The sequence below is a fragment of the Macaca nemestrina genome, chromosome 1 (genome assembly GCF_043159975.1).
Source record: "Macaca nemestrina isolate mMacNem1 chromosome 1, mMacNem.hap1, whole genome shotgun sequence".
In the NCBI taxonomy this organism is placed as follows: Eukaryota; Metazoa; Chordata; class Mammalia; order Primates; family Cercopithecidae; genus Macaca; species Macaca nemestrina.
This window is the reverse complement of record NC_092125.1, coordinates 40,442,332-40,458,104: the sequence shown is the minus strand read 5'-3', so window position 1 is coordinate 40,458,104 and position 15,773 is coordinate 40,442,332. Positions and strand designations below refer to the sequence as shown.

General features: G+C 44.9%; 1 protein-coding gene across 11 annotated transcripts in view; it reads left to right on the top strand.

Annotated features, from left to right (window-relative positions):
- Positions 1-15,773, top strand: part of LOC105484555 (regulator of G protein signaling 8) — a 108,884-nt gene that overhangs the window by 66,484 nt on the left and 26,627 nt on the right. For 2 of the 11 annotated variants that reach the window (XM_071076752.1, XM_071076749.1), the window contains exons 2-4: positions 11,119-11,232; positions 12,320-12,393; positions 14,306-14,434. In XM_071076752.1, coding sequence (XP_070932853.1) covers positions 14,409-14,434 — 26 coding nt within the window. In that variant the 5' untranslated portion in view covers positions 11,119-11,232; positions 12,320-12,393; positions 14,306-14,408. Of the gene's footprint in view, positions 1-6,245; positions 6,369-11,118; positions 11,233-11,265; positions 11,376-11,681; positions 12,014-12,045; positions 12,202-12,319; positions 12,394-14,305; positions 14,435-15,773 lie in introns of those variants that run through there. The other 9 variants (XM_011746279.2, XM_011746278.3, XM_071076748.1 and 6 more) reach the window with 7 other exon arrangements.

Here is a 15,773-nt window from a genome sequence, read left to right as displayed (position 1 = left end):
ATATTGTAGGTTGATATCTGGACGATAACACTGTCTCTTTATTTTTAGTTTCATTCATGTCTTTTTCTGCTGTTGTCTTAAATGGGTTGCTTGCACAGCAGTCTGGCTGCACGCAGAATCTGTTTTGTTTCCAGTACATGTGCAGGTCTTTCGTGTTGCTGGTGACTAGTGTTGGTGACACATTCCGATGCAGAAGAACTCACAATCACAGTGAGTTGGAGGGAGATTAAAATTGGAGGTCACCAATTTCTAAGCAGTGAGTTGAGGGCACAGTTACCTGCTACAGGGACTGAAGGGTCCATGGCATCAGATAAATGGGTCCTTCTCAGCACTGTCTAGTTAGTGATTTTTTTTGTTTGTTTGATCACTGGGAGGAGGGTTCCTCTTCTCTTTCTGTGATAGAGTGGTGACTCAATATCAACCTATTGTTGAACTACATACTGAGAACCTGGCTTGCAAGTGTTTGTAGGTCCTGACCTTGGGGTGCTTACAATCTAATGAAATAATGAAGGCAAGCTTACCCCATCCTGAAGTCTGGGTTAATTCTGGATTATATGTTCCTATAGAGTTGAAGAACTTTAGAGTTTTCCTGGAAAATGGAGGAGGTGCTGGCAAGTGGGAGTGAGATAACTGTATTCATGAGATCATAGTAGTGCTTGTTTACAGTTAAAAGCTCTGAACATGCAACATGGTATTATGCTGATGATGGCTATTATTATTTTGAGAATGAGAGTCCGGTGAGCATTCACTCCTGTAAACTAGTCTTTATTAACTGTTTGCTCTCCCCCCATTCTTAGAGCAGGTTTCCTGAAAGAAGTGTGTGTTAGATTGGAAAGTTGATGAGTGAGTGGGGAGTAGAGCGTGTAGTGTGGCTCACATCTCACCATGGCCAGGCTAAGGTAAGCCTCCCTTGGGTATCACCTCCTTTTAGCTTCTTCTTTGTTTAAAAATTTTTTCCACATAGTTTCTAACACACAAGGGGATCTGAAAACTTGCTTTTATTCTTTGTCCAGGTGAATGAAACATGCCAGTTAGGTGAAGGTCTTTCTCCCATGGATCAGTGAACTCTGACCTGGAGAACACGGTTCCTTAGTCACAACAGCCATGCCACTACTGCTAGGGGCTCTTAGAGGACAGGGCAAGAGTGTGGATAGACAGCTGAGCCAAACCCTCATCTTTCTGTTAAGAAAACCCCTCCAAGTGTGGATCTCAGCCATGGGTCAGCAGCAGCATGAGCTGAATAGGCAGAGTTGGGGTGGAAAAAATACTGGAGGTCCTGGGTTTAAGTCTTCCTAGGACCATTAAGTGAATTACCCTAGGCCCTCCACTCAGGGCCACTGAGCAGCTTCATCTGTAAAATGAGAGCGATAACAAGTGCCTGGCTCACTTTCAAAGGAGCTTGTGAGGATCGGCTGAAAGGAATGATAGCTCGCAGTGGTCAAGATGTGCTGAACAACTTTACTAGGTGCTTGCCCTACATGATGCTGTTTAATTCTCCCAACTTCCTAGAACAAATTGAGGCTCAAGGGGGGTAAAAAAAAAACTCGATGAAGTTTAGCCAAAGAAGTGAAAGCACCTGTCCTTGTATCATCATCCCCATTTACTCTCTAACAGATTCTTCAGAACCTTTAAACCCGCCACTCTTGCCAGGAGCAAGGGTGCAGAAATTTGCCTGTTCTTCCTAGTTAGCAGGTGCTAAGCCTCAAATGTCCTTTTTGTTCTCCATCTTCCTTTCTCAATCCCAACTCCAACTTGTGACTTGTGATTATAAGTAACAAAACTCACATTTGTATAGCACAACACCAACTTGTGACTGTGCTATACAAATGTAAGTTTTGTTACATATAATGACTTTATGGCTTAGAAAAATTTTCCTGTCCATTCTATTCCAGGCTGTCTGTGCTTTCTGGTTTCTTCTTTGTCCAAACACTACATTTCTAGAGATGTCAGAAATGCTTCCTTGCTTCCCCTCTGTGCCTGGAGGTATTTTTTACTGTCCAAGAAACATCAGCATCATCATCAGAACCTTTGCCAGTGTTCTCTGCATGGAATTTGTCAATGTTCTCTGTATGGAATTTCCCAAAGGCTTTTGAATTCATCTGTAAAAGGTTCTAGAAGGAAGAGGGTCTTGGAAAAGCTAAGTGACTTAAGGTAGATTCCTCCCAGGGCCTTGTCTCTCAAGGAAAAGTGTCAGGGGGAATTTGCTCAGCATCTCTGTGCATCACAGTGCACCCACCCACACAGCCCTCGTCCCTCCTCCCGCCCCCAGCACAGACATTAACGTGCACCAGCACATGCCCGCAAGCAAGGCATCTCACTGAGTGCTCTCAGTTCTCAGTTCTCTGAATTTCGGAGCAGATACCAGTGGGAGAACTGTTCCCAGAGTCCCAGGCTCCACTCCACTATTCCCTGCTGCTGTTGCTGTGGCTGAACCCCACTCCTGGGTCTGATGGCTGTGGATTCTCCTTGCTGTGTGATTCTAGGTGTCTGGCTAGAATGGAGCTGGGAGGGAGGACATGAAAGCCATTGCCTGAAGTCATTAAAAATGGAGGATTAGAAAGAGCTTATTTTATATTCAGAGGAGGGGGAGAGTGCTGAAGCTGCTCTCTGCCCACAGCTGTAGACTCTGATGGCAAACGGTAAAGCTTTTGTTACTATCGGAGAAGGGGAAGAGATTGATAACCAGCACCCTGGCACTGAGAGATAGGAGGGAAAGCCACATTTCAGCTGTGGCAGGGCTTCATGCTTGCCTCTCAGCTCCATGGCTTTGAAAACTACATCCCTCTGCTTCTCCACCTTTGGCCCTGCTGTCCCGTCCATGCAGCTTCCACACCTCTCCCCACTGGGTGTGGGGCTTCTGCCTTCTCTAACTCTGATGTTCTCCCTGTGACTTAATGTTTTTGTAAGCCTAAGTGATTTACATCCAATGTTTACTTATATATTTCACTGAATTCTTGCAGTAACACAGGAAGTGGGCATTGCCTTAGTAATTCTGATTTCAGAGATGAGAAGGCAAGGTCCTAAGCCAAAGAGAACCTGCCATACAGGGCAGAGTTGGAGCTTGAACCCTTGTTGCTGACCCTGGAGCCTGTGCCACACTGTGACTCCACACTGTCTCTGTTGGCCAGCATCCTACACCAAACATAGTTTCATCACCTACCTGCTGGGGGGCTTATGTCAGCTCAACATACATTAACTGAGCCTTTTCCTGTTGCCAGGGACTGTGCTACATTTTGGAGGTGTAGAGATGAAAAATACATTTTTTACCTAGGCAATGTACATAGGGAATATAATGTACCCATGCCTGGGACCTTGCTTGGCACATAGGAGACACTTAAATGTTAGTCAGATGACTAAATGAGTGAATGAATGAATGAACCCATGCTCCCTGCCCTTGATGAACTTAGGGTCTGGTTAGGGGAAGACAGTTGCAGGTACCTAGCTATGCCAGGTGCTGACATAGAGAAGTGTGCCTGGAAGCCATAGGAGCACAGAGGGCACTTCCTGAACTTAGGTGTTCAGGTGAGGCTTTTGGAGGAGTCATCCTGAAGTGCAGCTTAAGGATGAGCAGGACTCACTCAGATCAAGGACATTCTGGGCAGAGGAAATGAAACAAAGGAGGACCAAAGCCATGGAACCCTGTGATGTGTGCTCATGATTGCGGAAAGTGTAGAGTTGTTGGGGCCTGAAGGACAAGCCAGGCGAGTGGTAGGTGACTCTCAAGGTAGCCAGACCTTGGGGAGTTTGTTTGTCAGGATCCTTCTTAAGCTGGAACTTTACCCCTAGAGTAGAAGGGCTTAAAGATTTTGAGGAGAAGGAAATGCAGTCATGTTTGTGACTAACCAGGTGATTATGGCTGCAGATTGGAGCTGAATTTAAGAAAATAGGCTGTCTCATGGAGACCAGAGACTGTGAGGACACGAACCAGGACCATGAGGACATGAGCCAGAGCAGTGGTAGCGGGGATGGAGGGAAGGAGACAGATTTGAAAACTATGAAAGATTTAATCAGTATGATTTGGTAATTGGTTGTCGACAGGAGATGAGAGAAAGGGAGTTGCCTGTAATTACTTTCCTATTTCTGGCTTGAGTTACTCAGTAGATGGTGGTGCCAGAAACTGAGATCAGCAATTCCAGAGGAAGCCAAGGTTTGTATGTGTGTGTAGGGGGTGCGGGTGGGGTGGGAGGTGGGTGTGGTGAGGGTGGCAGATAAAATGGGCCAAGAAAAGATGGAAATATGATGTGTCCATTATTTAGATATACTTGCAGTTGTTGGGCCTGTAGAATATCTGAGGGGTACGTTCAGCAACCCAAGGGCTATCTGAGTCTACATGACTGGGAGCTATTGGTGTCTACATGTTGGGAGAGGGGCTAGAGTTGGAGAAAAATATTTAGAAATGGTCAATATACCCAATGTAGTTAGGACTATGGGCAAGGATGAGATTGCCCAAGTAGCAGGCAAAGTGAGAGGAGCAGGAAGCTAAGATTAGAGAGGAAGGAAAATAACGGTGTTTATGGAGTGGACAGAGGAGGAGTAGGAGAAGCCAGCAAAGGAGACCAAGGGGACGGGCAGCCAGGGGAGTGTAATGTTGGGAAGTCAAAGGAGAGGGTACAAAAAATGAATGGCCACCATGGCAAAGGCAGCAAAGAGGTTCATAAAGACAAGTACTGGAACATTTCCACTGGACCTCACAGTATGGAAGCTGTGTTTTAGGGCAATGGTGGGAATGGAAGCCAAATGGCAAAAGGAGCTAGGAGGGATAGGAAGTGAGGAAGCAGAGGAGACTCTTTCAAGCAGTTTTGCTGATAAAAGGAGAAACGTCCAACGTGTTTCCCAAAGGGAATTTTTTTTTAATAGAAGAGATGAACATTGTTATTGTTAAGTGCAGAATAACATGTGAGAAAGAGAAAAATAAAGATAGAGAGTTCATAAAGCAGGGTCCATGGGAAAGGATAAGCAGAAGGCCACAGGAGGAAGGATTCTCCTTAAATAGACATATTTGAGAGCAGCTGGAAGTGGGTCAGAGTGTGTGTAACATGGATAGATTAGTAAGGGTTAGGAAGCAAAACGAGGTCCAGGTATTTCATACCCGAGGCCTTGATTATCTTGATGGGACAAGGAGATCAGGTCGTGAGGGTGTGAAGAGTTGTGTGTGTTGCATGAGCTCTCTCTCTCCACTCTACCTTCTTGCCCTTCAGCTGCCCTCACAGAAACTAGTTGTTCACTATAAAGGTCATTTGTAAAACCTGAGTTCAGTGTTTAAGGTTGCTATCATAGTAGGAACAGAGAAAGGCTGGGGAGGTGAGCAAAGAGGCCATCATTTGTCTCCTTGTCCAGTGTTAACATATGGCCCTGGATTCTGCATGTGTAGATAGGCAGCTCAGCAGTGGGAATAAAGGATGTGGCTGGATTCCACCCAGGAACTCTGAGTCGGAGTCCTGGCCATGCCTCTAAGAAATGAGACATTGGACAAAGTCTTCAAAGTTTAGTTTCTGTAGGTGATGTCTAGGAGCTATACCCACTCTAAACCTCTGTGAATTTTAGTGCCTGCTCCTTAGGCATAAAATAATAGATTTTGCTTAAAATGGATTTATTCAAGGTGAGAAAAACTTACAGTGGAAAATGTACAGAAAATCAAGTTCCATTCAAATAGTCTCCTCCTTCTGTATTTCAGTATTGTTGCACTTTACTGGCTTATTTTACCGAAGCTACACATTCTAGGCACAATTTCAAATATACACAAGTCAGGAGAACAGAACAGTGAGTGTCTGGGTGGTAGTACCTACCACCCAGCCTCCCACCCAAGATGATGTTGAAGTAGTTCACTGATAGCATATCATTTCAGCTATAATATTTCAGAGTATACCTCTAAAAGATAAGGTCTCTTAAAAAAACCTCAATATCAAAATTGCACTAAAAATTAACAATAATATCTTAATACCATTAAATATCCAATCAGTGTTTAGATTTTCTCAACTGCACTGAATTATTTTTAAAATTTTACATTTGAATCAGGGTTCAACACAAAGTCCATGTATTATATTTCGCTGAGGTGTTTCTTAAGCTTTATTTTTAACCCTGATGGCCATTGTCTGCGAGGGAGCACTGTGTAATCCTCTAACGTCTCCTGATTTTGTTTCATTTTCCTTGCTGTTGCTATACCATTTCATTTTAGGAGATATAAGGAAGAATTGCAGGGTTAAATACCAAAGCCTCCAAAATTTAACTTTGAAATTTCTTTCTAGACACACTTAGAAGGGGGAGTATAAAGATAGTGAATAAAGAAAAGAGGCTGGCAAGAGGAAAACCCTGCAGTGAGCAGTGAGGAGACAATGAATGCTCAAGAGGAACAAAAGGAAATGAGAAAGGTAACAGAGACTTACGTAACCCCCAGCCACTGAGCAGCTCGAGAACCATTACAGATGTGCTATCTTATACATTTTTGTCTCACCTTGGTGAGCAGGTGGCAAAAAATGAATCTTTAAATAATGACATTCTATTTATATAGCACCTTTCCCCAAACAGCTTATTAAATAGCTGAACAGACATCTAAGTAATCCTCTACGTAAAATGAAGAAGTACCAGGAAATTTAATTCCCATTTTACAGATGATAAAATATAGCTGAAAAGACTACGAATAATGATAAAAGTGGCTCACACAGAACAGCTATTTGACATTTGTCAAGAACTGTGGTGAAGACTCCATTACATTATTTAATTCAATCCTTATAACAAGACTATGACATTGCTATTGTTGTTATCTTCATTTTACCCACGATAAAAATGATACTCAGAGAGGGCGAGTAGTTTGCCCACAATTCTGGATCTAAGTAGTTTGCCCCTTAATCTGGAAAATTATGGAGTTGAGATTGAAGCTCAGGGCTGTCAAATCCACCACACTTTCTTTTCCAGTCAGTCTACTCTGCAGTAAATCAGGAATCTTTTTTTTTTTTTTTTTTTTTTCATCTCCTTGCTCACTGGCAAAATCCCATTTAAAGGGAAACCAAAATCATCTTCAAATATAATAATAGGGTGTGATGTACTGGAATTTACGGAGCATTTCCCCCACACACTTTCTCATTTCTTTGCATATAATCACCCTGAAAAATAGACTGGGCAGGTGTGTTAATTTGTGTTTTACAGATGAGGAAATTGAAGTTGAAATGTCTTGGTGATGTTAGTTGGTGATCACAGAGCTAGTAGAAGTAGTTAGTGTCATGGAGCTAGTTAATAGCAGAGTTAGTACCAAAGGCCCTTTCTTCTGATTCCAAATCCTGTACTTCTTGGTTTTCTTTGCAAACCTCATGGGCACACAGCTTTAACTGCTGACTTTTCTCCATGTCCCCTCTGATGTTCCTTATGAGGAGCTGAGCAGCATTATTACAAATTAAATATGTGGATGCTTGAACTGATGAACAGGAAATGAGGCTGCTAATGCTCAGAGGAATGAGATCGAGATGCATTTTTTAAAGTAGAATTTTGGGCCAAGTGGCCTCCTTCTGTCCTGCCCTTCCCTGTGTCCTTCCGGTATCCATGGAAACCCTAAATCAATGCAGCATATGTTGATTCATGTTTCTACTGTTACTAGGAAGCTACGAGGTGGAAATTGCTTTTAAAAGATTTACGGAAGAGCTTTAGCATGCTGACCAGAATTCAAATCTAATATCCAAATGACTGTTTTATTAAAAGCTTTAAATGTGGTATTATCCTAGGTGGTATGTTGGTTAGATAAACACACAGGGGCATTTGGCAATAAACCTCCTCTTCCACTCTCGTGGCTTTTTAAAATATTATATTGCAGATTTAAGCTCCCTTTATCTTCAATTTAATTACATTCTCATGGCCTGTGTGACAATGCCAGGTGCTCCTTCTGCTCTTGATGAATTCCACCCTGCTCTGACCCGGCTATTGTGTTAGTTTGCAAATGCCTTACGTACCTGTGCAGCTGACCCTGAGTGTTATTAGCATTCTGTTGACTTCAGTCTTGACCAGAAGGCTGCAGAAGTCTAACGTGTTTCTGCCATAAAGAATCCTTGTGATTTTTCAGATTTTTTTCATGAACTCGAAATCAAATTTAGCCGACATTTACTCAACACCTGCTCTCTGCAAGGCAATGAGAATTAATAGTAAGGGCAGTAAGTAAAAGAGTCTTTTTGGAGCACACAGTCAATTGAGAAGATCATAAAACATAAATCTCAAGAATAAACTATGCCTGTGATGTGGGCTGTCAGAGAGCCTTACAGCAAGGTGGTGCTATTGGGATGGAGGGAGTTCCTTCTGATTGGGAGAATTCTGAAAAAGGTTTGGAAAGGAGAATTTTTGCTTGAGGTAATAGGTTTAGGGAAGAAGCTGAGAGTTAACAGGCAGATCAAGGGTGGGGACATTCTGGGCAGAAGGGACAGCAGAGGAATCATGCGTATGTGTGGGATAGAAAACTGGGATAGGCAAATGGGACAAACTCATTGTCAGGCAGGACAAGGAGTCATTTGGATATTAGATTTGGGGCCCATCAAAGATGATTGCACAGATGATCCACTTTATGGTATCTGTTCAGTGGTACTCCAGCAGTAGTGTAGTGGGCAAGGTTTGTGGGCAGACAGAGAAAGAAACAACAGCAGGGAGATCAGTTATTTAAGAGAGGGCAGGGGTTGTGCAGGTGCTGGGGGTTGAATAACCTCTCATATGTCAACATCAATGGATGGGAGGGAATGAAGTTGAGAAATATTTCAAAAATATGACAAGATTTAAAAACCAATTTAGGAAGGGGAATGGAGAAAAAGAAGCCAGAAATGTCTGTACTTGTTGGGGTTAGGGTTACAGTTAGGGTCCCTTGTGGGACTTGGGCAGAGTAATGCCACAAGCAAACACAGGGAGCCCAGCAGGAAAGGAGGATGTGGGAAGGTAGTTGTTTAGAGACAGTACGGCATGCAGGGTCTATTTAGAGCCAGTATAGCGTGCAGGGTCTGAGATGTGAGGAGCTGTCCAGCAAACCTCTGGAAAAGCAGCCTAGATCTGAAGAGGCAAGATTGAAGCACTGATTCTGGAGAGGAGTGGTGGGTGCCTGGAGAGGGCAGGGCTTCCCAAGGCAAGTGAGTATAGACTGGGAAGTGCAGAGGGGGGCAGGACAGCCCAGAGGCAGGAGCGGGGCTTGCAATCACTGTGTTCCTGTAAGAGACGTGAGTTGTGGCCAGTTGAGATGTCCTGTGCCAACTCCACCTAGCAAGTCAGGAGCAGTAGCCAGAAAAGAACCCAGAGCTCTACATTCCTGGGGCAGAGCTCTAAGCCTGGGGACTACAGAGTCCAAGGTGATGAATTCCTTTCTCACGAGCACTTAACCCTGCTTGCCTTTTCTGTTTGTTTATTTCAGGAAAGAAGACAATGCTAGAATGCTTAACTTTAGGTTCAGCTTAATTCTCCTTGAAATTATGCACTGGCCTCTTTGGAAGATTATGCTGGTGTCCTCTTGGGAGAGGGGCCTGCCCTAGGTCTGTGCTTCTCAAACTGTGGTCCTCTGTGATTACTCCTTGGCATTTAGGAGTGTTTTGGTTAGAAAAAAAAAGAAAGTTTGGACTAGTTTTAATGTTCTGTTTCCTTGTATTATTCATGTCCACACACTTTTTTTCCTTCTGCTCTTTATATTCCTGTTACTTCTTTTACATTTTTCTTGTTTACTATAGCTCTTTTTAAACATTGGACTTATTGACTTCCTATGACTATATTATTTCTCCAAAGGCTAATTGAAGATTCTGATGCCTGGTTAATATTGATTAGCTTCCACTTGTGACTCAGGCCCATTTGCAGCCCTGCTCTCTTTCCTCGGGGCCTTTACCCCCTGGATAGTGGCCTGGGCAGTAAGAGATTTGGAGGAGACCTTTGTTCTACTGTTTTAGTGCTGGTAGGAAGTGTCCTATGATGGCACTACGTTTGTGTTAAAGTGAGGAGCAGAGCAGAGGCTGGAAGCATCAGGTTTGGTGCTAGATACTAGCTCTGCCACTTTTAAATGACATGTCTCTGTTTCTCCATCTGTAAAAGAGGGGTGATAAAAGTGTTGGCTTTGTAAATTTGTTCTGAAAATTAAATCGATAACTCAAAGCAATGTTTGGCATAGTGTCTGGCACATACTAACTGCTCATTAAACATTAGCTATGTGGATTCACATATCCACATAGATATGTTTTATTCTAGAAACATATCTTGAATTAGGGGAGTGCTTATCAATGGGCTTTTATTCATCAGTTTATCTGTGTACCAGTTTCTTATGGTGCAGTGTACCAAGAAAATGTCCAGAAATGAAGGGTTCTCTTTCTGCTGAAGTTCTAAACCCCAATTAGCAACAGGGTTCAAGAAAGGGGTAATAAGAAATGAGAAACTTTTCTTTTGCCTCTCATTTTATAACACAAAGTTCCCTTTCTTTAATAGAGGGGCACTGTGGACGATATCAGAAAGAGACAATGAGTCACTGTGGAGGCAGCATCAGAATTTTTATTTCATCTTATCATCAGGCAGTGAGTAGTTGCGGCAGAATCATTTCACTGAGAGAATTCAGGTTATGCACCAATAGATCTGCCCAGAAAGACTGGGTCCTGGTATGATATAGTAGAAAGAGCTCTGCTGTTAGAGTCATAAAGCTTAATTTCTGGTTCTTGTGCCTCCTCTGGCACGTTGCGTCACTTTGATAAAGGTACATCACCTTTTCTGGCCTCGGTTTTTTCATCTGTAACATGGGAATAATAATACTACCCTCTGTTACGATGGCATAGGATTGTTGAGTGACAATACATGAAAATGCTTTATACATTTAAAAAGGATGAAAAAATGGAATTCATTTCCATTATTATAAAGCCATCACTTTCTGTTGAGATTTCTGCTGCCTTCTGGGTTTCAGAAATGGTTTGCAGCTAAGGCTATGTGTCTTTAGAGCTAGTTCCTGAAAGGGAGTATAGACTCAGCCTTAGGGACCTAGAGCATAATGAGAAGACAAGCTTTCTCCCAGGGCAGCGGTTTGCAAACTTTAGCATGTATCAGAGTCACCTGGAAGGCTGATTACTGTCCCCAGAGTTTCTGATTCTCTAGGTCTAGGGGTGGGGCCTGAACATTTGCATTTCTGATACTTCTCAGGTGATGCTGACGCTGCTGGTCCAGGGACCATGCTTGGAGACCCACTACACTAGGGCAAGCAGGAAGAGAGTCCTCCTTCTGGAACTGAAGAAGGCAGTGTGAAGACCCATGTGGGTAAGGAGGTTTGGAAGAAAAAAAAAATGGAAAAGACAGAAAAATAGGGATCATGTGCAGATCGGGCAGAACAAAGGAAAAAGTCTCACTCCATAACAAATGCAAGTAGGGGGAAGTTGCTAGGTGATGGATGAGGGAGAGAGGTGAGTTTCTACTGTAGGAAAAACCAGGTGAGAGGCAGGAGCATAGAGTTGGAAATATGCATGTTTGGGAAGGCAGAGGAGGTGGAAATTTCTCATTAAGAAGTGGGGAGTGGTGTGGTTGGTGCTGGTTAGGGTGGGAGTGGAGATGAGCTGGGGGAGAAATGCCTCTGTAGAGTAAGGGGCACAGCTGAGATGTGGCAGAGAGGGCGATTTCAGGGCTGTGTGGTTTGGCTTGGTAGTGCAGCACAATAGAAATTTGGAGAAAGGGGGTGGAATTTAGATGTGTGACCTGCCCTGTAGCTTTCTTGCTCTCTGCATTTATCACATCACATCACACCCAGCAAGACAGCCCCCCTCCTCCTGACTCATTAGGAGATTTGATTTGGAGTGGCTCCTGCTGTCAGCAGCTGTCTGGGGCAAGATCTTTACGCTCTCCACTGCCAGTGCAGCAGCCAACCTTCAGCCAGCAGCAGGGCTCATTAGAAGAGGGCCCCCTGGACACTTGATTTTCAGCTCACTGGTGACTGGAAAGAGTTAATACCTATTCTTTGCTGCCCCCCGCACAGCCTCTGGGTGCAGAGGGAGGCAGCTGTGGGCTGTGGGGACTTCTCCCTGAGCTGCAACCAGAGGAGCTTCAGGTTAGTGAGGCTGAGCTCGGCTCAGGGGCACCTTCTGCATCCTGCCAATGAGGATGGGCGTGCAGACCGTGCCCGGGAGCTGAGCCACCGCCCGCTGGGTGTAGGCTGCTTCAGTATTTACTGGATGTGACAAGCAGAGAGAAGAGCTTTCAGCGGGGCCGCTTGCTGCCTGGCTCAAGTGGTGGGAGGTGTGTTGTGCATGCCTGTGTGTGTATATGTGTGTGTGCGCGCCTATGTGTTCATGCACACATGCCCTTCACTCGCCGAGGATTTGACTGCTAAAAGAAAGATCTACTTTTTCCCCAGAGCGCCTTAACCCGCAGCCTCTCTGACCACCCAGTTGGCAAAGACCCTCAGGCCATGAGGACTGGCCAAAGACAGTGAGTATTGCCTTTGCTTTTCTCTTTCTTCTCCGGGATGTCTGTGTGCACCGATTGCATTATCCATATTTAATTAACTTGCCTCTTCATGCATATTGATTGCTTTCTTCCCGCAGAGGCTCTAGTTTCTCTCCCCCTCTTTATAAATCTTTGCTCTTTGCTTTTAACCTTTGTTTTTTCTTGAGTATCCCCTCTTCCCATTATGTCTCGTCCTGTCTGCCCCAGACGCACCTGTGACTTGATGCCCATCTATGAGGGCACATGCACTGTGCGGGCAATCACACCATTGAACTTCCTGGGCTTTGGGTAACTTCTAACTCTCAGAAGTCCAGGGCCAAATGGGATAAAAGCCCTGAGGTGCTGGGATGGGCAAGGCAGCTGGGTCAGAGTGTCCTGCTGATTCTTATTTACTGGCATCTGTGGCTGAGCGCATCAAATGGGTAGTGGAGGGTCTGAGCAGCAATTCGGGCAGTGCTGGATTTGAAGGATTTGAAGGAGAGAGACAGGCATCTGAACAGCATGGGCAAGCTAGTGTGGGCTGGCAGTGGGATGGGAAGAGAGACAAGGTGGGGACAGAAGGCTGGGTGAACCCCTGCCCCAAATGACCTTGCCTGCAATGTAGGTGGGTAGTCGTCTCTGGTTCCACTTGGCTCTAGGATAATAAAGGTCCCTGCATGGATTTCCCCTTCCCCTGAGGCCATATCCCACAGCAAGAGGCCTAGGTGCCCCAAACATGACTTCTAGGGACCGTCACAGCTGCAAAAGCTTTGACTTCATGACTCCTGGGGTCTAGGTGTAAGCCTGGTTAGGAGAGAGATTAAGGAAATGTCCCTGCAGCCAGGTAACACAATCCATGACGATGGGCCCTCATACACAGTCTAACTAATTATTTTTTCTAGTTTTCACAAAGCAATCTTTTAATTTTATTAATTGTAGTATTATTAAAGAAGCTATTTTTTAAAAGTGCTTGTGAAATAGTCACGGTAATATAAAAATAATTTAAATGGTGTAGCTGACATAGGAGTCTTATCTATCTAAATTAGGTTTCTTTTAAAATGGGTTCTATGTTTGGTGTCAGAGTTCCCCAGGGGAGCCCTTTATGGATAGGCTGCTCTCCTCACGTGTTTCTTCCTATCAGAGGTCTTCTGCAGGAACAAAGGGTTTGAAGCACTGAGAATGGGACCCTCAGGAGAGGAAGACTGTGAGTCAATCAGCTTTCAACCTCAATGACCCCTGTCTCCCCACACTCATGTCCTTCCTGCTTTGTGTCAAGAATAGGCCAGTCCCCAGACTGAGGAAGGTCATGTAGGCTCCATATGGGCGAGAAAGGGTGACTTGCATATTCATTTCTTCAGCCTGCACCTGTGATCCCTGCAGAGGAGCAAGCCTGTGTGGCGACGGTGCCTGACAAGCCTCTTTTGGAGTTCCTCCAACCTCCCTCCCACTCCCACTTTCCCGAGTCTCCACGCACTCCCACCTGGGACAGGTGCCCTTGGAGGGAGGCGAGAATCAGAGCAGCATCCAATCAGATTATTTTGGAGCAAGTACTGACCCCCTCCTCCAACCCTGCTGGCTGGTCACTTGGGCCCCACTTTAGTAAGAGAAAGAGAACAGTAATTTTTGGTTTGCGAGGCCCACGCCTCCCCTGAGGCACACGTCCCACTTTATTTTTGATGGCCAGTGGTTGGGGAATCAGGAACTCCTAACCAATAATCAACAACATGAAGCCACCAACAATTTGTTCTTGTCCATCCTTGGTTTGTCGCCCCCGCTAAGGACAAGTGGACATTTGTGGGGCCTGGGGGGATGTGTGTGGGGAGGTGTTCCGCTGGCGGAAACCTGTCTGAGAGGAAATGTAGCGCAGTCAGATGAGAGAGGGTGGCCCCTCTTACAGCAGATTCTTTGATTTTAGGTGAGAGGACGTGCAAGGGTAAATTCCTGAGCCACGCAGTCTTATTTGCTGCCCTGACGTCCCTGCAAACCAGTCCAAAGGTTAACCGTAAGCGGATGCCTGTATGGCGGCCTTACTGATGCCACGCAGGTAATGAATCAATGGCCTGTTTTCTTGCCCCTGACCCTTTCCTCTTTTCTCCACCTTGTCACCCCCTCTGCTATTTGAGCCTGGCCCAAGCCTCCTTAGCCCATGCGTGGTCTAATTGCATCTGTCCCCATAGGCCTCCTGTGTGAATTGCACGGTTTTTGTCTGTATGCCTCTTGCAATGTTGTGGCCTTGCAAGCAGGAACTGCCTTAGCTGAAGCCCTCCCATTGACTGGTGAGACAGCTTGGCAGTGACTTATGGGGTGGGATGAGGGACTGTGCATGAGCTTGTATGGAACCATTTAGGGATCTCTGTGAGTTACTTGGATAGGGGCTGTAGAAAAGAGACAGACAAGGGAAAGCCTCGTTATTTTTTAAAAAGTATCCTTAACCTTTGACTTCTACTTCTAACCTTATTATTTCAGACCTAGCTAAGAAGATTATAATTGAGGTCTGAGCTGGAAAGATGAAAAATAAAACCATTTTGTCCCAAAGAATATTTTGTTGAAGATTTTTGCAAACTATTTGGGAGAATCACAGTTGTCTTGGTAACAAGTAGCATCCTTTACACTGGCCCCTGCTAAACCTTGTTAAATGGCTTGCGTGGATTTGCCATTTTTCAAAAGTCCTCTTGATTGCTCTTTGAGGGCAGTGACCTGAGTGTTTTATGACTGATGATCCTGAGGCACGAGGAATGAACCAACTCACTGAAAGTTGGGCTTTGGCCTATGGGGCAGCCTGAGCAGGACCTTTACTTGAATTCATGGAATGTGATGACTCGAGGGCCCTTAATCAGCTGCTCGCATGGCGTGCTGTCAGACACCCTGCAATTTGCAAGCAGGAGTGGACACATAAGATGCCCGCTGTTGCAGGAGAGAGAATAGCAGTAGCCAATGTTTGGAAATGCCATGAAATGGATGGCTTTACAACGCAGCCTGGCTGAGATTCAAGGTGGGAGCAGGGGACGTGCAGGCCCAATTTTTTGCAGGAGAGAGGATATTTCTGGGAACTTGGATGTTCCAGCCCTAGGAGGCTCTTCAGAGACGTGCTGTGGAATACAAATGCTGTCCATCCCTGCCAAATATAATACCATCCCAGCAGACATTTCTTGGATAAAATTTCTGTGAACGAAGACAATTACCAGGGATGAAAATCCATTTGAAGTACAAGAGATTGAATTGGATGACCTCTAAGGTCTCTTCCCACCCCTAGGAAAAAGAGGAAAGAAAGCTAGGCCAGAATGACTCCTTTTCAACATACAGAATGGCATCTTCTAGGACTATTTCTGTGGCAAATTGTTGCGAACGTGCAAGCGGCAGTTCCTTTTTCTAAGTCACTCTTA